Raw genomic sequence first — 14,046 nt, 5'->3', positions numbered from 1 at the left:
CTCTTTAAGAGAGGAATTCCTTCTCTACTAGGTGCCCACGAGGTACCCAGGGTAGGGTTTTCTCATTTTAAATCTAGTATATAGGCACGTGTTGCAAGCACGTGTTACCTGGAACAACAGATATAGCTAATGTGTAGATGTATTAGCGACGGTGGAGTGAGATCTAGCTCGCTAGGTTCGTCGGAGCTTGGCGTCTAGATTTTGCTAGCATCATGTATCTAAGCTAGGTAGGGCGACGTATCTATATTAAGATGAAGTGTGAATGCGCTGTGCTGATCATTCGTGGGGTGGCTTTGAAGTCAGATTTTGGTATTTCTTTTTAAACATCCCCATCGTCAGTGAGTAAGATATTCTCTCAAGCCAAGTTTTTTTTCATGTAGCTAAACCTTACACTCATTTCAGACATGTTGGCTACTTTACTCGTCGTCGTTCTTTCTCTAACCCCTGCCTGCCTGGGCTGGGACTGGGGCAAGAGTGGGAAATGGGATCATAAACAAGGGCTGTCATACTATGGCGAGAAGACTACGATTAATTATACGACTATTCCTGGATTCTTCCAGCAAGACGATCCGGCTACAGACCCCAAGAGTTTCGATTACGTATGGCCCAACTTCGAGGCTGCAAGCCAATAAGTATAATGACCACCACTAATCATAAATGCCTGGATAGACTAAAGCCAACTACGGTCTCATTAATCGAACATATCCGACAGATACCCAGTATGATCCTAAGGGAAAGAGGACTCAATGGGAACGGTTAGCATACTACGTCAACTCGTTGAACAAAAGCTGCGATAAGAATACTCAGTACAAGGTCCTGTTCATGGCCCGCCATGGAGAGGGTTTCCATAACGCAGCAGAAAGCTACTATGGCACGCCAGCATGGAACGTAAGCTTACAGCCCATGCATTATAACTACGCACCGAACAGCAGCTTACCAAATGCCTAACGTAAAGTGTTATTGGGGCCTACGAGAAGGCAACGGCACCACGGTCTGGAGAGACGCTCGCCTCACCGAAGCCGGCAAGGCCCAATGCACCAAGGCCAACACCTTCTGGAAGCACGCGCTGTCCGTTGAAAAGATCCCCGCCCCGCAGTCCTACTACAGCAGCCCGCTGATCCGCTCCGCCACCACCGCGAACCTCACCTTCTCCGGCCTCGACCTGCCCCGCAACGCGCCGTTCGCGCCCGTCGTCAAGGAGTTCCTGCGCGAGGGCATCTCCATGCGCACCTGCGACGAGCGCTCCAACCGCACCTATCTCCAATCACAGCTCCCGCCCGTCTTCCGGTTCGAAAACGGCTTCGCCGAGGATGACAGGCTGTGGAAGGGGTACGAGGGCGAGACGGCCGCGGCGCAGCTGCTGCGCACGAAGACGGTGCTGGACGATATCTTTAGCACTGACGATAGCACGTGGATCAGCATCACGAGCCACTCCGGCCAGATCCGCGAGAACCTGCTGGTCCTCGGACATATCCCGTTTGGATTGTCGACGGGGCAGGCGCTGCCGGCGCTGGTCAAAGCGGTGAGTGTGAAGGTAGGCGGGGGGCAGGGCGCGACGACGACGACGGTGGCGTCGTGGGCGGCGGAGGCGACGTGTGCGGGGCCGCCGGTTACGAGTGTGGCGGGCACGGGGTGTGTTTGCTCGGCGACGAGCTCGGGGGTGCTGGGTTCGGCTACGGCTGCTGCTGCGGCTACGAGTTCGGTGTAAAGATGTATGTCAAATAGTATGTCAATGGTAATAGATTCTCCGCATTAGCCAGTACCTATCCATGGGTAAATATCAATAAAAGAAATAAAAGGGATGGTCCCGCTTAGGTAATCTGTCGAAAGCTTTCTTACTCCAGGGCTGTGTTTCTGTGAAATACATCCATCCAATGTCCCCCATGTTCAGGGGTTTGGGGGCGCGTCCCGTTGGTGGATGGCGGTATAGTATAAATCCTCCGGGTGTGACACTCAACCACATGGCTTTTTTGGGGGGCGAGGGGTTGCAAGTAAGAAAAATCTAGACCATTCCATTGCCACGCAGATGGCACTGCGGGAATTCCTGGGACAGAGGCAGAGGCTCACTGGGAAAATGCTACCACCGAGCTGGTACCGTGCTTACCTACATATAATCCTGATCTGGGCCTTGGCAAACCACCTCCTTGGAGCGCAATATCGATTAGTCATAGTATAGGTAGTAGGTAGCGTAAGGCTATAGGATTTTCTTGCCGGTGACCTGTCGACTGCCGACATTTGAATCCTCTAATGATTACATAGGATTATGACTGCATGACTAAACTCATGGAAATCCCACCAGTCGCTTCTGGCACCGGCTCTTAGGTATGGAGCTGCGCATCTTAACTTCTGACCCGCCTTTGCAGGAATTTCAAAATGTATAGGTAGACTGTTGGAGGTGAAGTAACCGGGTAGGCAAGTCTGTAGCATCCTATATGCCGATACATGGGGAGATTATCTGTAAGATGCTCCGATCGAGGAAATAGTACTTGGGGATTGTGTATATTCAGGGGCAAATGAAAGGTACCAAAACCAACACTTCACACACAAAATGACGCCTTTCTTTCCCCAAATGTCTCTGCAAGTGTCAAGGGAAATAAAAATTAACTCCGTCAGCCAAGAACCTTTATAGAGAGGTGGCTGCCTCATCCATTCCCATCAACGTATCCGTAGATACCTAGGTCATGTCATACTAAGTTGTCATACTACCTAGGTACCTTTGACCTAGAGACAGCATGAAGCTCTCTTCAGCTTCGATACTCCTTGCCCTTTTCGCAAGTGCAAAAAGCGCCAATTTTGCCTTCGAGCGCGATCAACTCACCGAGGCCGACGTCGGTGATTTCTCTGCCATAGCCTTCGGGAACGCATCGACGGCAGCAGCTCCTCCCCCCGCCGACGAATGCAAAGCGTCCCCGGGAACAGCCGCATGGCCCCTCGACGAAGAGTGGGCGCAGCTGAACATCTCGCTAGGCGGCGCCCTAATCAGGGGCGTGCCGCCCGCGGCAGTATGCTACGACGGGCTGTTCAAGGACGAGGCCGCGTGCGCGTTTCTCGTGCGGAATACTAGCTCGACAAGGTTCTATATCAACGATCCGGTCACGGTGTTGAGCGAGTGGCCGGAGGGGGACACGTGCCACGCGACGCTGCAGCCGCTGGAGGGGGAGAGCTGCTCGCAGGGGGCGTTTCCGGAGTATGTGGTTAATGCTACAAGCGTGAGGCAGGTGCAGGTTGCGGTTAATTTTGCGAGGAATAGGAATGTGCGGTTGATTATTAAGTGAGTGATACTGTATAGGGGCTATGGAAGTACTTATCTTTCTTGCTAATACACCACGATAGGAATACTGGACATGATTTCATCGGCCGGTCGATCGGCTTCGGAAGTCTTAGCATCTGGACACACTGGCTAAAAGACTTTGAGTTCCTCCCGGAGTACCAGGTGGGCGCGTACACGGGGAGAGCGGCGCGGGTTGGCGCGGGCATCGAGAGCTGGGAGATGTTCCAGTACATGGACCAATACAACATGACAGCCGTGGTCGCGGGGGGCTACACTGTCGGGGCCTACGGCGGCTGGGTGGCTGGAGGTGGACACTCCGCGCTGGCGTCGAAGTACGGACTTGGTGCTGATCAGCCGTTGTCGATTCAGGTCGTGACAGCTGACGGACAGTTCGTCACCGCTGACCCAGAGCAGAATACGGATTTGTTCTATGCGTTGCGCGGAGGTGGAGGGAGTAAGCGCATTTATTTCTTCCCATTTTCTGGCTCGTTTTCATAACGCTATATATATATCAGGGTTACTAACAGCAAATACAGGTACTTTCGGTGTTGTGACATCGGCAGTGGTTAAGGTTCATCCGCCTACTACTGTCCTTTCCTCCTCTCTATCGTTTTCCGTGAGCGGCTCCAATTCACCCTCGCCCGATGGCGTGGAAAGGTTCTGGACAGGCTTCGACCTGTACCATGATTTTGGCAGAACGATTGTTGATAATGGCGGTACTGCATGGTGAGTTAAGAAACGTCATGCTCCATGGTGCCACAATTTCATCCCAAGTCAGGGGTTTTCATCCCATTAATCCTTGAAAGCTAACATCCTGGCAGTATGTTATGATACCTTATTCTCATCAACTTACTCGGATGAATCTACACACACACGAATCTTCAGTTCGTTGCTTGGAATGTTAACTTGGAGACTCTTAGATAGTTACGTGTCACGTCTGTCTGGCAACAACAGCTTCAGTTTTCGCACAGACATCGAGCTACCCGACGTATCCTCAACCTCCCTCTCTGCTTTCGTGCAGCCACTTGTGGACGACCTTCAAGCAATCGGCCTCGCCGTGACAAGCGGACGGCCACAGCCCGCATCAAACTGGGGCGCAGGCGGGCTCGGCACCGGCGACCGACCAGGAAGCTCCCGATTCGGCAGCCGGCTACTGCCGTACGCCAACTTTGAGGAACCTACCTTGTTCGCAGCGACGCAGAGCGCCATCCGCAAGTCCATAGAGGCGGGCTACACGTTCCATGGCATCCACCTCAAGCCGACGGAGGCCGTGGCTGGGTACCCGGGGAACAACGCGGCGAACCCGGCGTTCCGCAAGGCCATAATGCACGCGGACCTGTTCGACTCCGTCGCGCTGAGGGGCCTGTCCGCCGACGCGTTCGCGCAGACGCACCAGGCGCTCGCGACAAGCCTCGATGGGTGGCGCGAGGTGAGCCCGGGGGCGGGGGCGTATATGAATGAGTGTGACCTGCTGGAGCCGGACTGGCAGCAGGCGTTCTTTGGGAGCAACTATGAGAGGCTACTGGAAATCAAGAGAGCTAGGGATCCGTGGGGCGTATTCTATGCTCCTGGCACGGTGGGGAGTGAGGCGTGGGTTGTGAGGACTGAGGATGGGCTGCCGACACAGAATGGTCCGTTGTGTAGGGCACATTGAAGTTGTACAGTGTATACTGTGTAGTACTATATCCATACAGTACGTAGTGACTAAAGTTAAGGTTATGTAAGTTGTTACTAACTTCAATGTTAGTATCTTGTTTTTTTTTGTGTGTGAGCTCATCATCATTGATTGTGGCTGCCCAGTGCCAACTAAGCTTCGGACGGGTACGTGCTTTAGTGAGCCAATAAGGAAGGTGGCTTGCTTTCGCCAAGGCAGGCATATTCTGCAGCCCTTGCAAGGCTATCACATCAGATCTCACCTCATATCATCATCTTATTGGTTTGTTCTTTATAGAGTGGATCCCTTTCAGTACCCCCCATTAGGTACGACAGTACAACACAACATTGAAATGGAAAGGCCAGAAGAGGGTCCAAGCTTTCTACATACATAGTAGTCACTGGTAGGGATTATTCATTCAATCTTCATTCAATCTTCATGTCCACCAAAAATCAACATCCAATTCATTATCCATTCATTCATCCAACCCCAAACCCGCCCGCAACGATACATCACTTTTAACGCAGCGCAGCGAAACAACAATTTCTCTGCCTATTTCTCTCTACCTACCCATTTCTTTAATTTTAAAACTGGTGTCTTAAAGAATTGTCTCACAAGGATTTCTTACACTTTCTTTTTTTGTCGTCAAGACCCAAGACGATAAGATAGTACCTTACATACATAGTACACTGTACCCTGTTATTACCTACATCGATTGTAGTACTATTAGTTACCTACTACCACGGTTGTATATTACCCGAGTTTCTACCTACAGGCTACAACACAGTACACATACCTACTAACCTAAGGTTAGGTTACTAGGTAGGTCTGGTAGGTTGGTAGTTATTAACCAGTCGTCCAATCCAACTAAAACCTGACAGTCAGCCTTTTCGCACCAGGTCCCAACTAAAAATCAACACCATTCAATCCCACAACGAAACATTTATACCTGCTTTCCCTGGGTCAGTCCATCTTCCACCTAGGCTCATGACATCCATGCCCCGATCGTCCGTGAGCCTGCGACTACCCTCACCCACCACATATAACCATAACCTGCGAGTACCGTACCTGTCGCCCTTGATAGGCACCCTTGCCTGAATCGTGATACTGCCGAGAGGGGCTCTGCAGTAGGGGAATCGCAACTTCACTTTTCTCTCTCCTCTTCTTCCCTTCTTCCCTTCTTCCCCTTCTCACTTCACTTCCCTTTCCATACACCAGACCACCACCCTCATGGTCCCCCCACCGCCGTCTCACTCACGAACTGGAACTTTCTCTCCTGTTCCTGCGCAGAGTTTGCAGACAGGGCTCACTCATTCTCCCCACCCATCACAGACCGGTCCTTTGAGTGCTGGCGCGAGTCCCAGTACTAACAGTCCGACCACGGGGTCCAGCTCCCTCACGAAAATAGTTGTCGCCCAGGTCTATCTCTTACTGAGTACCATCAAGGAGGACAAGGACCGCGCTAAGTGGGAGTTGCAAGTAGATCAACTTAGGAAGGTATATATATACATATAGTCCAGCCCTTCCTTTGCTAACCTCAGGAATACATACTAACATGTTTAATCCACAGCTCCTCGATGACCACGACATGGAGGTCTTTTCTAGATACTTCACCCGGTTGGTAGCCGGCAATGCACCACAAATATTTCCTGGCATCAACCGGCCTGTTGCCAATCCCGGCAACTATTCACTACTTGCGGAGGAGATGGCTAAGATCTCTCATGATCTTGAACAAGCCTCTAGGATAGCCGAATCGATCGAGACGGCCAACGAAGACATATTTCGCGACTTCGATTTATCTACCTTTATGGAGCACTTCAAGCTCGACGCTCTAGAAAAGACGATCCTAGCTCTAGCATTCAAGTTCGGGTCTCGCCAGGATCTGAAGACGAAGGGTATGTATTCGCCAGTGTTCTCGTCGGATACTGGCTCTGTTCGTAGGCTAACCATATCACTTGCTAAAGCGGACGCGATCCTATCGACCAACTTCCCAACCTTCGTAAACATAATTTCGCGAGCCGATTATGGCGATCACTCCGACCTCACCCCGTCCTTCATTGCCACCATCGTCGATCGATATATCCAGGGCCACCCGCCCAATTTCAACTCAGCCGCTAAGCACGAGCTAAGCCATAAGGTTCAGTCACGATGGTTGCAACAAGATCAAGCACCCCCGATGGAGGTGTTGGCCGCTTTAGATCTTATCAGAGTCTTAGGTCAAAGGCCGCCCAATGCGCTAGCCCTTTACATACAGAGGACTGGTACCGATTTTACCCGCGATGAAGAAACCTGCTTGTCCTACCTTCAAAATAGGCCAGCCAATATCCAGCTAAGTGAAGAACAGGTGTCCGCGGCTCTAACGTACACGACGGTGAGTATTACACATCGCCACAATCCCTCTGTACTGGTCGCGGCCCTTCGCCGTATACTACCATCTACCTTTGGTTGGCATGACGTGGTTGCCTACTTTGACCAGCGAGACGTGCGTGTGTCATCGGCACAGTTCTTACGACTATACGAAGCCCTCCTACCTATCGCGCAGGCACAGGATGACCAGTCCTCCTCGTTCAGCATCCAGAGTCTATGGGGAGGGTCTCATTGGGAAAATCCAGAGACCCAGCTATCATTCATCTGTGCGTTTGCGTCCTTGAGTCCAAACGAACTAGATGCAAGCACCATCCCTGGCCTTCAACCGACATTTACTATTGACGAATACGCAAACTCTCCCCCCGAAGTCCGCGAACGAGCAGCAATCGCCGTAAAACACCCTCTCGTTTCGGGCCTAGCTTTATCCGCAATATTCCAGGTCGCGCTTCATTCCCTACATGCATCGCAGAGCACGGAGGCAAAACGGCTATTTCAAGAGGTGGTTGTTCCTAATCTTGACATCTTCATCGTGTCCGCTTTCGGGGTCCCTAAGCCGTGGCCACCCATGGCTGTCGAGACTTTGGCATCGCTTTTTGATAACTTCCTTCACCGACGTTCCGAATATCACGACTTCGTGCTAGGCAGCCTGTGGAGAAAAGACAGGGAGTGGGTTACGGAAAGGCTGGTCGACGCTCACGCCATGAAGCCAATGGATCTCACCCTCATATTTGAGCATGTCATCAAGCACGGATGGCTGGACGAACTAGTCTACTTACCAAACGGATTTGGGTACGATCTTGCCGCTCTCGCGCATGCTGAAGGCCAGCTCGATCTCTCTCAATGGGCCCACAATAACGCCGAGCGTAGTCCCACGATCTCGCAGTCTTTGTTGCAGTTCCTGATGATCAAGGCAAATTTAGAGGTGCAGTCTCAAAAGTCAACGGCTGATGGTCAGCCCGTGCCGAAGACCACCACGCCTCTTCATATTAAAACCGTGCTAGCTATGCTTCAGATTCTCGAGGACTTTTTGCCTAGGAATCCCTTGCCCGAGCTGATCATAGTTCAACGCGCTTGTATCACTGCGTACCCCCGACTCATCAACTATGGGGACGAAGAATATGATGCCATCATTGATGCCAACGGCAAAGATGGAAATGGACTGCCTGCTGCCGCCATCGCTAAAATGGAAGAACATTATAAGAGAATGTACGGTGAGGAGACAGAGGTCAAGTACATTGTCCAGAGCTTAGAGGAGTATAAGCGATCGCGAGACCCGCTAGATCAAGACATATTTGCCTGCATGATTCATGGTCTTTTCGATGAATACTCTCACTTTGTGGACTACCCCCTTGAGGCCCTCGCTACCACCGCTGTCCTGTTTGGAGGGATAATATCACACAGCCTAATTTCGGAGTTGCCTCTCAAGATTGGCCTTGGAATGATTCTCGAAGCTGTTAGGGACTATGGCATTGATAACTCCATGTACAAGTTCGGACTTCAGGCACTCATTCAGATATTTCCTCGATTCAGAGAATGGCCGGGATTCTGCAAGCAACTTCTACAGATTCCCGCTTTACGCAGCACTGACGCCTATAGGAAGGCCGAAGAAGTCGTGCTAGAAGACGAGGAAGATCGGGCGCGTACGCAGAACGGTACAACGACTCCTAACCACGTTGTAAACGAACCAGCAGCAGTGCCGCCGCCACTGCCACTCATGAACGGGGCCGCGGACGTCGCAGAGCCTCATGTTACTCCCTTCACAGCGATAAATGTTGACCCGCCGCCTCCGGGAGTTTTCTTTGAGGATCCTGTTGAGGATGTGCAGGACAGAGTTCAGTTTGGCCTCAACAATCTAACGACATCGTCGCTTCAGACAACCTTCAAGGAAATCCACGAGGTCTTGGAAGGGCGACATCAGCAGTGGTTCGCCAGCCACCTTATTGAAGAGCGAGCTCGAATGCAGCCCAATTTCCATTCGGTCTATCTCGAGCTTGTAAAGCTCTTTCAGAACCAGGATCTAATGTCTGAGGTGTTGAGGCAAACTTATATTAGCGTTGCCCGCATGCTGAATTCGGAGAGCACGATGCAAAATTCGACGGATAGAACCCATTTGAAATATTTGGGCGCATGGCTTGGCCTCGTGACTATAGCGAGGGATCAGCCAATCAAGCATAAGAATATTGCCTTCAAGCAGTTGCTCATTGAGGCTCATGATACGAAGCGACTGGTTGTAGTTGTACCCTTTGTCTGCAAAGTGCTGATACAGGCTGCCAAGTCAACGATCTTCCGTCCTCCCAACCCGTGGTTAATGGACATCATTCACCTTCTCATTGAACTTTACCATCATGCCGAACTAAAGCTCAACCAAAAATTCGAAATCGAGGTTCTTTGTAAAGATCTTAATCTGGACCATAAGAGCATTGAGCCATCTAGCGAGCTCCAGGACCGTCTGCCAGTTGAGGAGGTTCTTGATATAGCAGCTCAAGATCCTATGGAGCATTTTGAGAATATGTCCTTGAACGGAATAGCAGCCGCGGTTCCTGCTGGCCTCACGCCACATCCTATTCCAGTCTCAATCCCGGATATCAGTGCTCTTTTATCGATTCCTCCTACCAATGAGATGGTCGTTAACAGCGCTCGTCTTCATGAAATTGTTCGTACTGCCGTGACCAAGGCGCTCCAAGATATCATTCAGCCAGTGGTCGACAGATCCGTTACGATCGCAGCGATAAGCACCCAGCAGATGATCCACAAGGACTTCGCAACTGAACCTGACGAGAACAAGCTTCGAACGTCTGCGATTAACATGGTCAAGGCAACAGCGGGAAGCCTTGCACAGGTTACTTCGAAGGAGCCTCTTCGAGCTAACATTACTAACTACATGCGTGGTGCCGCAACTGAACTCCCTCATTCATTGCCCGAGGGCACAATAATAATGTGTGTCAACTCGAATCTCGACCTCGCATGCAGCGTAATCGAGAAGCAAGCCGAGGAGCGTGCCGTACCAGAAATTGAAGAGATGATAGAAGCTGAATTGGAGGCGCGGCGACGTCATCGCATACAGCGATCTAACGAGCCTTACGTGGATCCTAGTCTAAGCCGATGGGCCATGACTATCCCTCATCCATACAAACTCTCCCCTAACCTCGCTGGGTTGAACTCGGAGCAAATGGCCATCTATGAGGATTTCGCGAGACAGCCACGGGGCGCAACCCAGGCCAGCGCAACCCATGCCGCCTCGGCTTCTGATGCGACTCGGAACATCGCCAATGAGGTTCTGCAAGATCAGTACAGCTCTATCCCGAGTCTTGCGACTCCGGCAGAGACCCCGTCCCTGCCTCAGCTCAATTCCCAATTGCCCTACTCTCATGTGCATGCTGGAATGGCTAACGGCCGTCCCGCAACCCATCCAATGGATGGACGAGGACTTATGGAAAAGGTTGAGAGGCTCTTATCAGAACTCAAACGTACCACTACATCAACCGATGAGGAGCACTTTGCCGATCTCCCTAGATCGCATCCGGTCTTAGAAGTTGTCGACGTATTCACGCAACTTATTATCAATACGTCACAGAGCTCGGACGAGTTTGCGTTCTACGCTGTTGAGAAAATCTCTCACCTACTCTTCAGCGGCGCAGATAACACGTTATTCTTAGAAAGTCTCGTTCATATCCTAGAGCAACTTCTGAAAATTGCTGCCAGCTCCGGTACTGCTCTCCATGATCGTGTACAACTTAACTTTTACCAGCAGCCACCTCAGAATATCCTGAATATTTCCCTGATAACCGCACTACTCCCAACTGATTTCCTCGATCTACACAGCATTGACGGGATGATGGCGAAGATGCTGGCGCAGAGGGAGGAAGGATACCTAGAACTGTTTGCGAAATTGTTGGACTTGACCTTGTTCAACGAGCGCCCTGTCGCACTTTTCGCGGACTTTGTTCGCAGCCTGGAGTTGGCATGGGAATGGATCAACGAAGACCCAAGCCTCGAAGTAGGCCAAAGACTCAAGTCCAAATTCATCGGTTCTGGATTGATCAAGCCGCAGAGCCAGGATGTCTTAGAGGATGGTGAACGACTGGACCAGTTCGAATATGTCTTGGAGGAATGGATCCGCCTATACAATAACTACAACACTCCGGAGAAAGCTCACATTGCTTTTGTGAAGCAAGTCCGTAGCAAGGGTATCATTGGGAGCAAGGACGACTTCCTTGTCTTCGTACGGAGAGGGATCGATGCGTCGGTCAACTACTTCGAACAGATCATACATGCCGGAGGCACCAACACTGAAGCATTCACCACTGTGGATGCCCTCGTTAAGTTGATCACTACTTTCGCCAAGGAAAGCGCTGCTGAACACGATGACCCTAAAGAAGGACTTCTCTCCACACTAATCACTGTCGTGTCGTTATTTGCGGTCGTTCTTAACCACCATCACGTAACACGAGGCGAGCAGTTCAATCAGAGGGTTTTCTGCCGCCTCTTCTCCATGCTAATGCATGGTGTTGATGGGATCTTTGTAGACAACCCGAGCCTCGATTCCTGCAGACAAGATTTCCTGCTTCGACTTGCCGATACGTTCTTACAACTAAACCCAGAACGTTTCCCAGGCTTCGCCTTTGCGTGGCTCTCCCTTATAGGACATCGACGTTTTGCGCCTGATATACTTCTACTCGAGTCGAAGCGCGGCTGGTCTCCCTACACCAAGCTCCTAAAGTCTCTTTTGAGACATGTCTCAGAGCACATGAAGGCCATCGATGTCACTGATGTCGTTAAGGAGTATTACCGTGCAGTAGTGAAGCTCTTGGTGGTCCTGGCACATGACTTTCTAGACTACATCTCAGCCAATGCAACTCAGCTGTGTATGAGCATATCACCTCACTGTACTCAGCTGAGAAATATCGTCCTCAATTGTGGCCCAAGGTCAGAAGCAGTGGACTCGGCCCCTCAAAACCCTCAAGCAGGCGAGGATTCCAGTTTGGTGTACGTGAGAGAACTAGGAATGTTAGAAATCCTCGAGCAGCTCATGCAGGCTCCCCCATCTGAGGATGCGATTGCGCACTTTACGCATGCCATCAGCAAGAGCAACACGACTGAGACAACATACGGCAATGTACCACTCGGTGTCGACCATAAGCTCATTGATGGCATCGTCACCTTCGTTGGTAACTACGCAGTCTCCCGGGTACGTCAGGAGAGACCAGTCTTCGTTCCTAATTCACCGGATGCGGCGACACTGTCACTTTTGGTCCACGAATTGGGGCCTCAGGCTCGATACTTTTTCTTGGGCAGCATTGTCGACCGCCTGCGCCACTTTAGCCCTATGACTGAGTACTTCAGCTACATAATCTTTGACCTCTTTAGTCAAGACATGAACGACCCAGAGGAAATCGATATTCGACAGCAAGTTGTTCGAGTCCTCCTAGAAAGGATTGCTGGCTTCTGGCCCCAGCCATGGGGACTTATGATGGTCATCATCGAGTTGGTAACGAAAGAAAAGTACCGCTTCTTCGACCAACCATTCATCAAGGCGGATCGCGACGTAAGTGATGCTTTTTTCTACCCACAACCAAGGATATCTAGCTAATTTCATACAGATCGCGGACCAGTTCTTAGCAATTGCCAGGCAGCACCCTCAGTAGTGGTAGTATGCTAGTTGGCATTTCCATAGCCCATAATAGCACCCTTGACAGTGGCTGAAAAAGTCATCATAACCGACCACCTCACTTTCCAACACGTACAGTTAGATAATCGATTTCGCAGCGGAACAGATGGGCTTTGGGTGCACGTGGGAGGGAAAAGGAGGGTCTTCGAGGACGTGTTACCATACTGGCGCAGAAATAAAAAGCAGGTGGTAGACGACCGTTTGATGAATGGCATTTCAGGGCGTCTACGGTGAATTCATGAACTTTGTATGATTGTGAAACTAGGCGTGGGAGAGCGCGGAAAGAGCGCGCATAGGGATTGCCATGGCAAGGATTTGACTTTCCGTTCGCTCCCGTAGCATGGCATATGTGTATCAATATATACAGGTAGACTACGACAGACACAGGTCTATCATAACGTTGATGGTGCTTTTCAATGACTTTTGTGAATGGAGATGTTGCTTCTTTCTGGTTCATGGCTGATATCCTTAATACGAGATATATGTTTTTGGGAAACTCTTTCATGCATATACCAGGTAGGCAAGGTGATCTATATAAGTAGTGTCAGCACTTTGAAGATGACTGTTAGTACTTGATAATTCAGTCTTTAAACATGAAATACACATGACTCTCGATGGCCTTGATGATGATGGCATATAACCTAGCAGATCATAAGATTCGGAAATCTTCAAAATAACAGACTCAATACCTATCTATGCATGCTGACTACTGACCTAGCAAGTGAGTAAAGCAGGGCTTATATATAGGTGCTAGTCAGACTACCGAGCCTATTCAAGAGAACAGAGGAGGGAAGGAGGGGTGTGACTCTTTTACCGGGGGTCTTGTAAGGGTTGCTGGCGCTCGGGGGCTTGCTGTAGATGTCGATGAGGGGGCCGGGGTCACGGGACTGCGTGTCCGCCTGTTGGCTAACCATGCCTAACCCCTAGGTAGGCACCTGATGTGTAGGTCCCCCCCCCCCTGAATATCAAAAGAAGGAGGCTATTTTCGTCAAGAATGGAAGGGAGTAGGTTAGGTGGTGGGTAGGTAGGTAGGTACTCACTTTATAGATACCGGGGATACTGACTGGCTTCTCCGTCACGTTGATC

The 14,046-nt window shown here is 50.7% G+C and overlaps 3 protein-coding genes across 3 annotated transcripts; all 3 read left to right on the top strand.

Moving 5' to 3' along the window:
- The first annotated feature begins 2 nt into the window (after positions 1-2).
- Positions 3-2,183, top strand: GGS25DRAFT_487110 (phosphoglycerate mutase-like protein). The gene is made up of 5 exons (XM_049260686.1): positions 3-227; positions 300-342; positions 403-599; positions 670-888; positions 956-2,183. Exons 3-5 carry the CDS (start codon positions 405-407, stop codon positions 1,706-1,708), a joined length of 1,167 nt encoding a protein of 388 aa, XP_049117988.1. The 5' UTR covers positions 3-227; positions 300-342; positions 403-404; the 3' UTR covers positions 1,709-2,183.
- On the top strand, positions 2,177-4,990 carry GGS25DRAFT_487091 (FAD-binding domain-containing protein). The gene is made up of 4 exons (XM_049260685.1): positions 2,177-3,271; positions 3,334-3,725; positions 3,808-3,996; positions 4,192-4,990. Exons 1-4 carry the CDS (start codon positions 2,733-2,735, stop codon positions 4,923-4,925), a joined length of 1,854 nt encoding a protein of 617 aa, XP_049117987.1. The 5' UTR covers positions 2,177-2,732; the 3' UTR covers positions 4,926-4,990.
- Positions 4,991-5,899: 909 nt separating this feature from the next.
- On the top strand, positions 5,900-12,978 carry GGS25DRAFT_242434 (Not1-domain-containing protein). Its single transcript, XM_049257130.1, has 4 exons — positions 5,900-6,422; positions 6,496-6,820; positions 6,890-12,837; positions 12,893-12,978. The coding sequence occupies exons 1-4, from the start codon at positions 6,156-6,158 to the stop codon at positions 12,935-12,937; spliced, it is 6,585 nt and encodes a 2,194-aa protein (XP_049117986.1). The 5' UTR covers positions 5,900-6,155; the 3' UTR covers positions 12,938-12,978.
- The last annotated feature ends 1,068 nt before the right edge of the window (positions 12,979-14,046 follow it).

The sequence above is a fragment of the Hypoxylon fragiforme genome, assembly GCF_022984875.1.
Source record: "Hypoxylon fragiforme strain CBS 206.31 chromosome Unknown GGS25scaffold_4, whole genome shotgun sequence".
NCBI lineage: Eukaryota > Fungi > Ascomycota > Sordariomycetes > Xylariales > Hypoxylaceae > Hypoxylon > Hypoxylon fragiforme.
The sequence above is the reverse complement of the archived record's forward strand: the minus strand, read 5'-3'. Positions and strand labels throughout refer to the sequence as shown.

Bases quoted from the DNA above. Each gene is read 5' to 3' on its own strand.
- GGS25DRAFT_487110 (XM_049260686.1), top strand. From the start codon at position 405: ATGTTGGCTACTTTACTCGTCGTCGTTCTTTCTCTAACCCCTGCCTGC. The intron at 600-669 runs GTATGGCCCAAC...ATGCCTGGATAG, and splicing joins ACCCCAAGAGTTTCGATTAC to ACTAAAGCCAACTACGGTCT. The intron at 889-955 runs GTAAGCTTACAG...CCTAACGTAAAG, and splicing joins ATGGCACGCCAGCATGGAAC to TGTTATTGGGGCCTACGAGA.
- GGS25DRAFT_487091 (XM_049260685.1), top strand. From the start codon at position 2,733: ATGAAGCTCTCTTCAGCTTCGATACTCCTTGCCCTTTTCGCAAGTGCA. The intron at 3,272-3,333 runs GTGAGTGATACT...ACACCACGATAG, and splicing joins AATGTGCGGTTGATTATTAA to GAATACTGGACATGATTTCA. The intron at 3,726-3,807 runs GTAAGCGCATTT...CAGCAAATACAG, and splicing joins GTTGCGCGGAGGTGGAGGGA to GTACTTTCGGTGTTGTGACA.
- GGS25DRAFT_242434 (XM_049257130.1), top strand. From the start codon at position 6,156: ATGGTCCCCCCACCGCCGTCTCACTCACGAACTGGAACTTTCTCTCCT. The intron at 6,821-6,889 runs GTATGTATTCGC...CACTTGCTAAAG, and splicing joins CCAGGATCTGAAGACGAAGG to CGGACGCGATCCTATCGACC. The intron at 12,838-12,892 runs GTAAGTGATGCT...AATTTCATACAG, and splicing joins TCATCAAGGCGGATCGCGAC to ATCGCGGACCAGTTCTTAGC.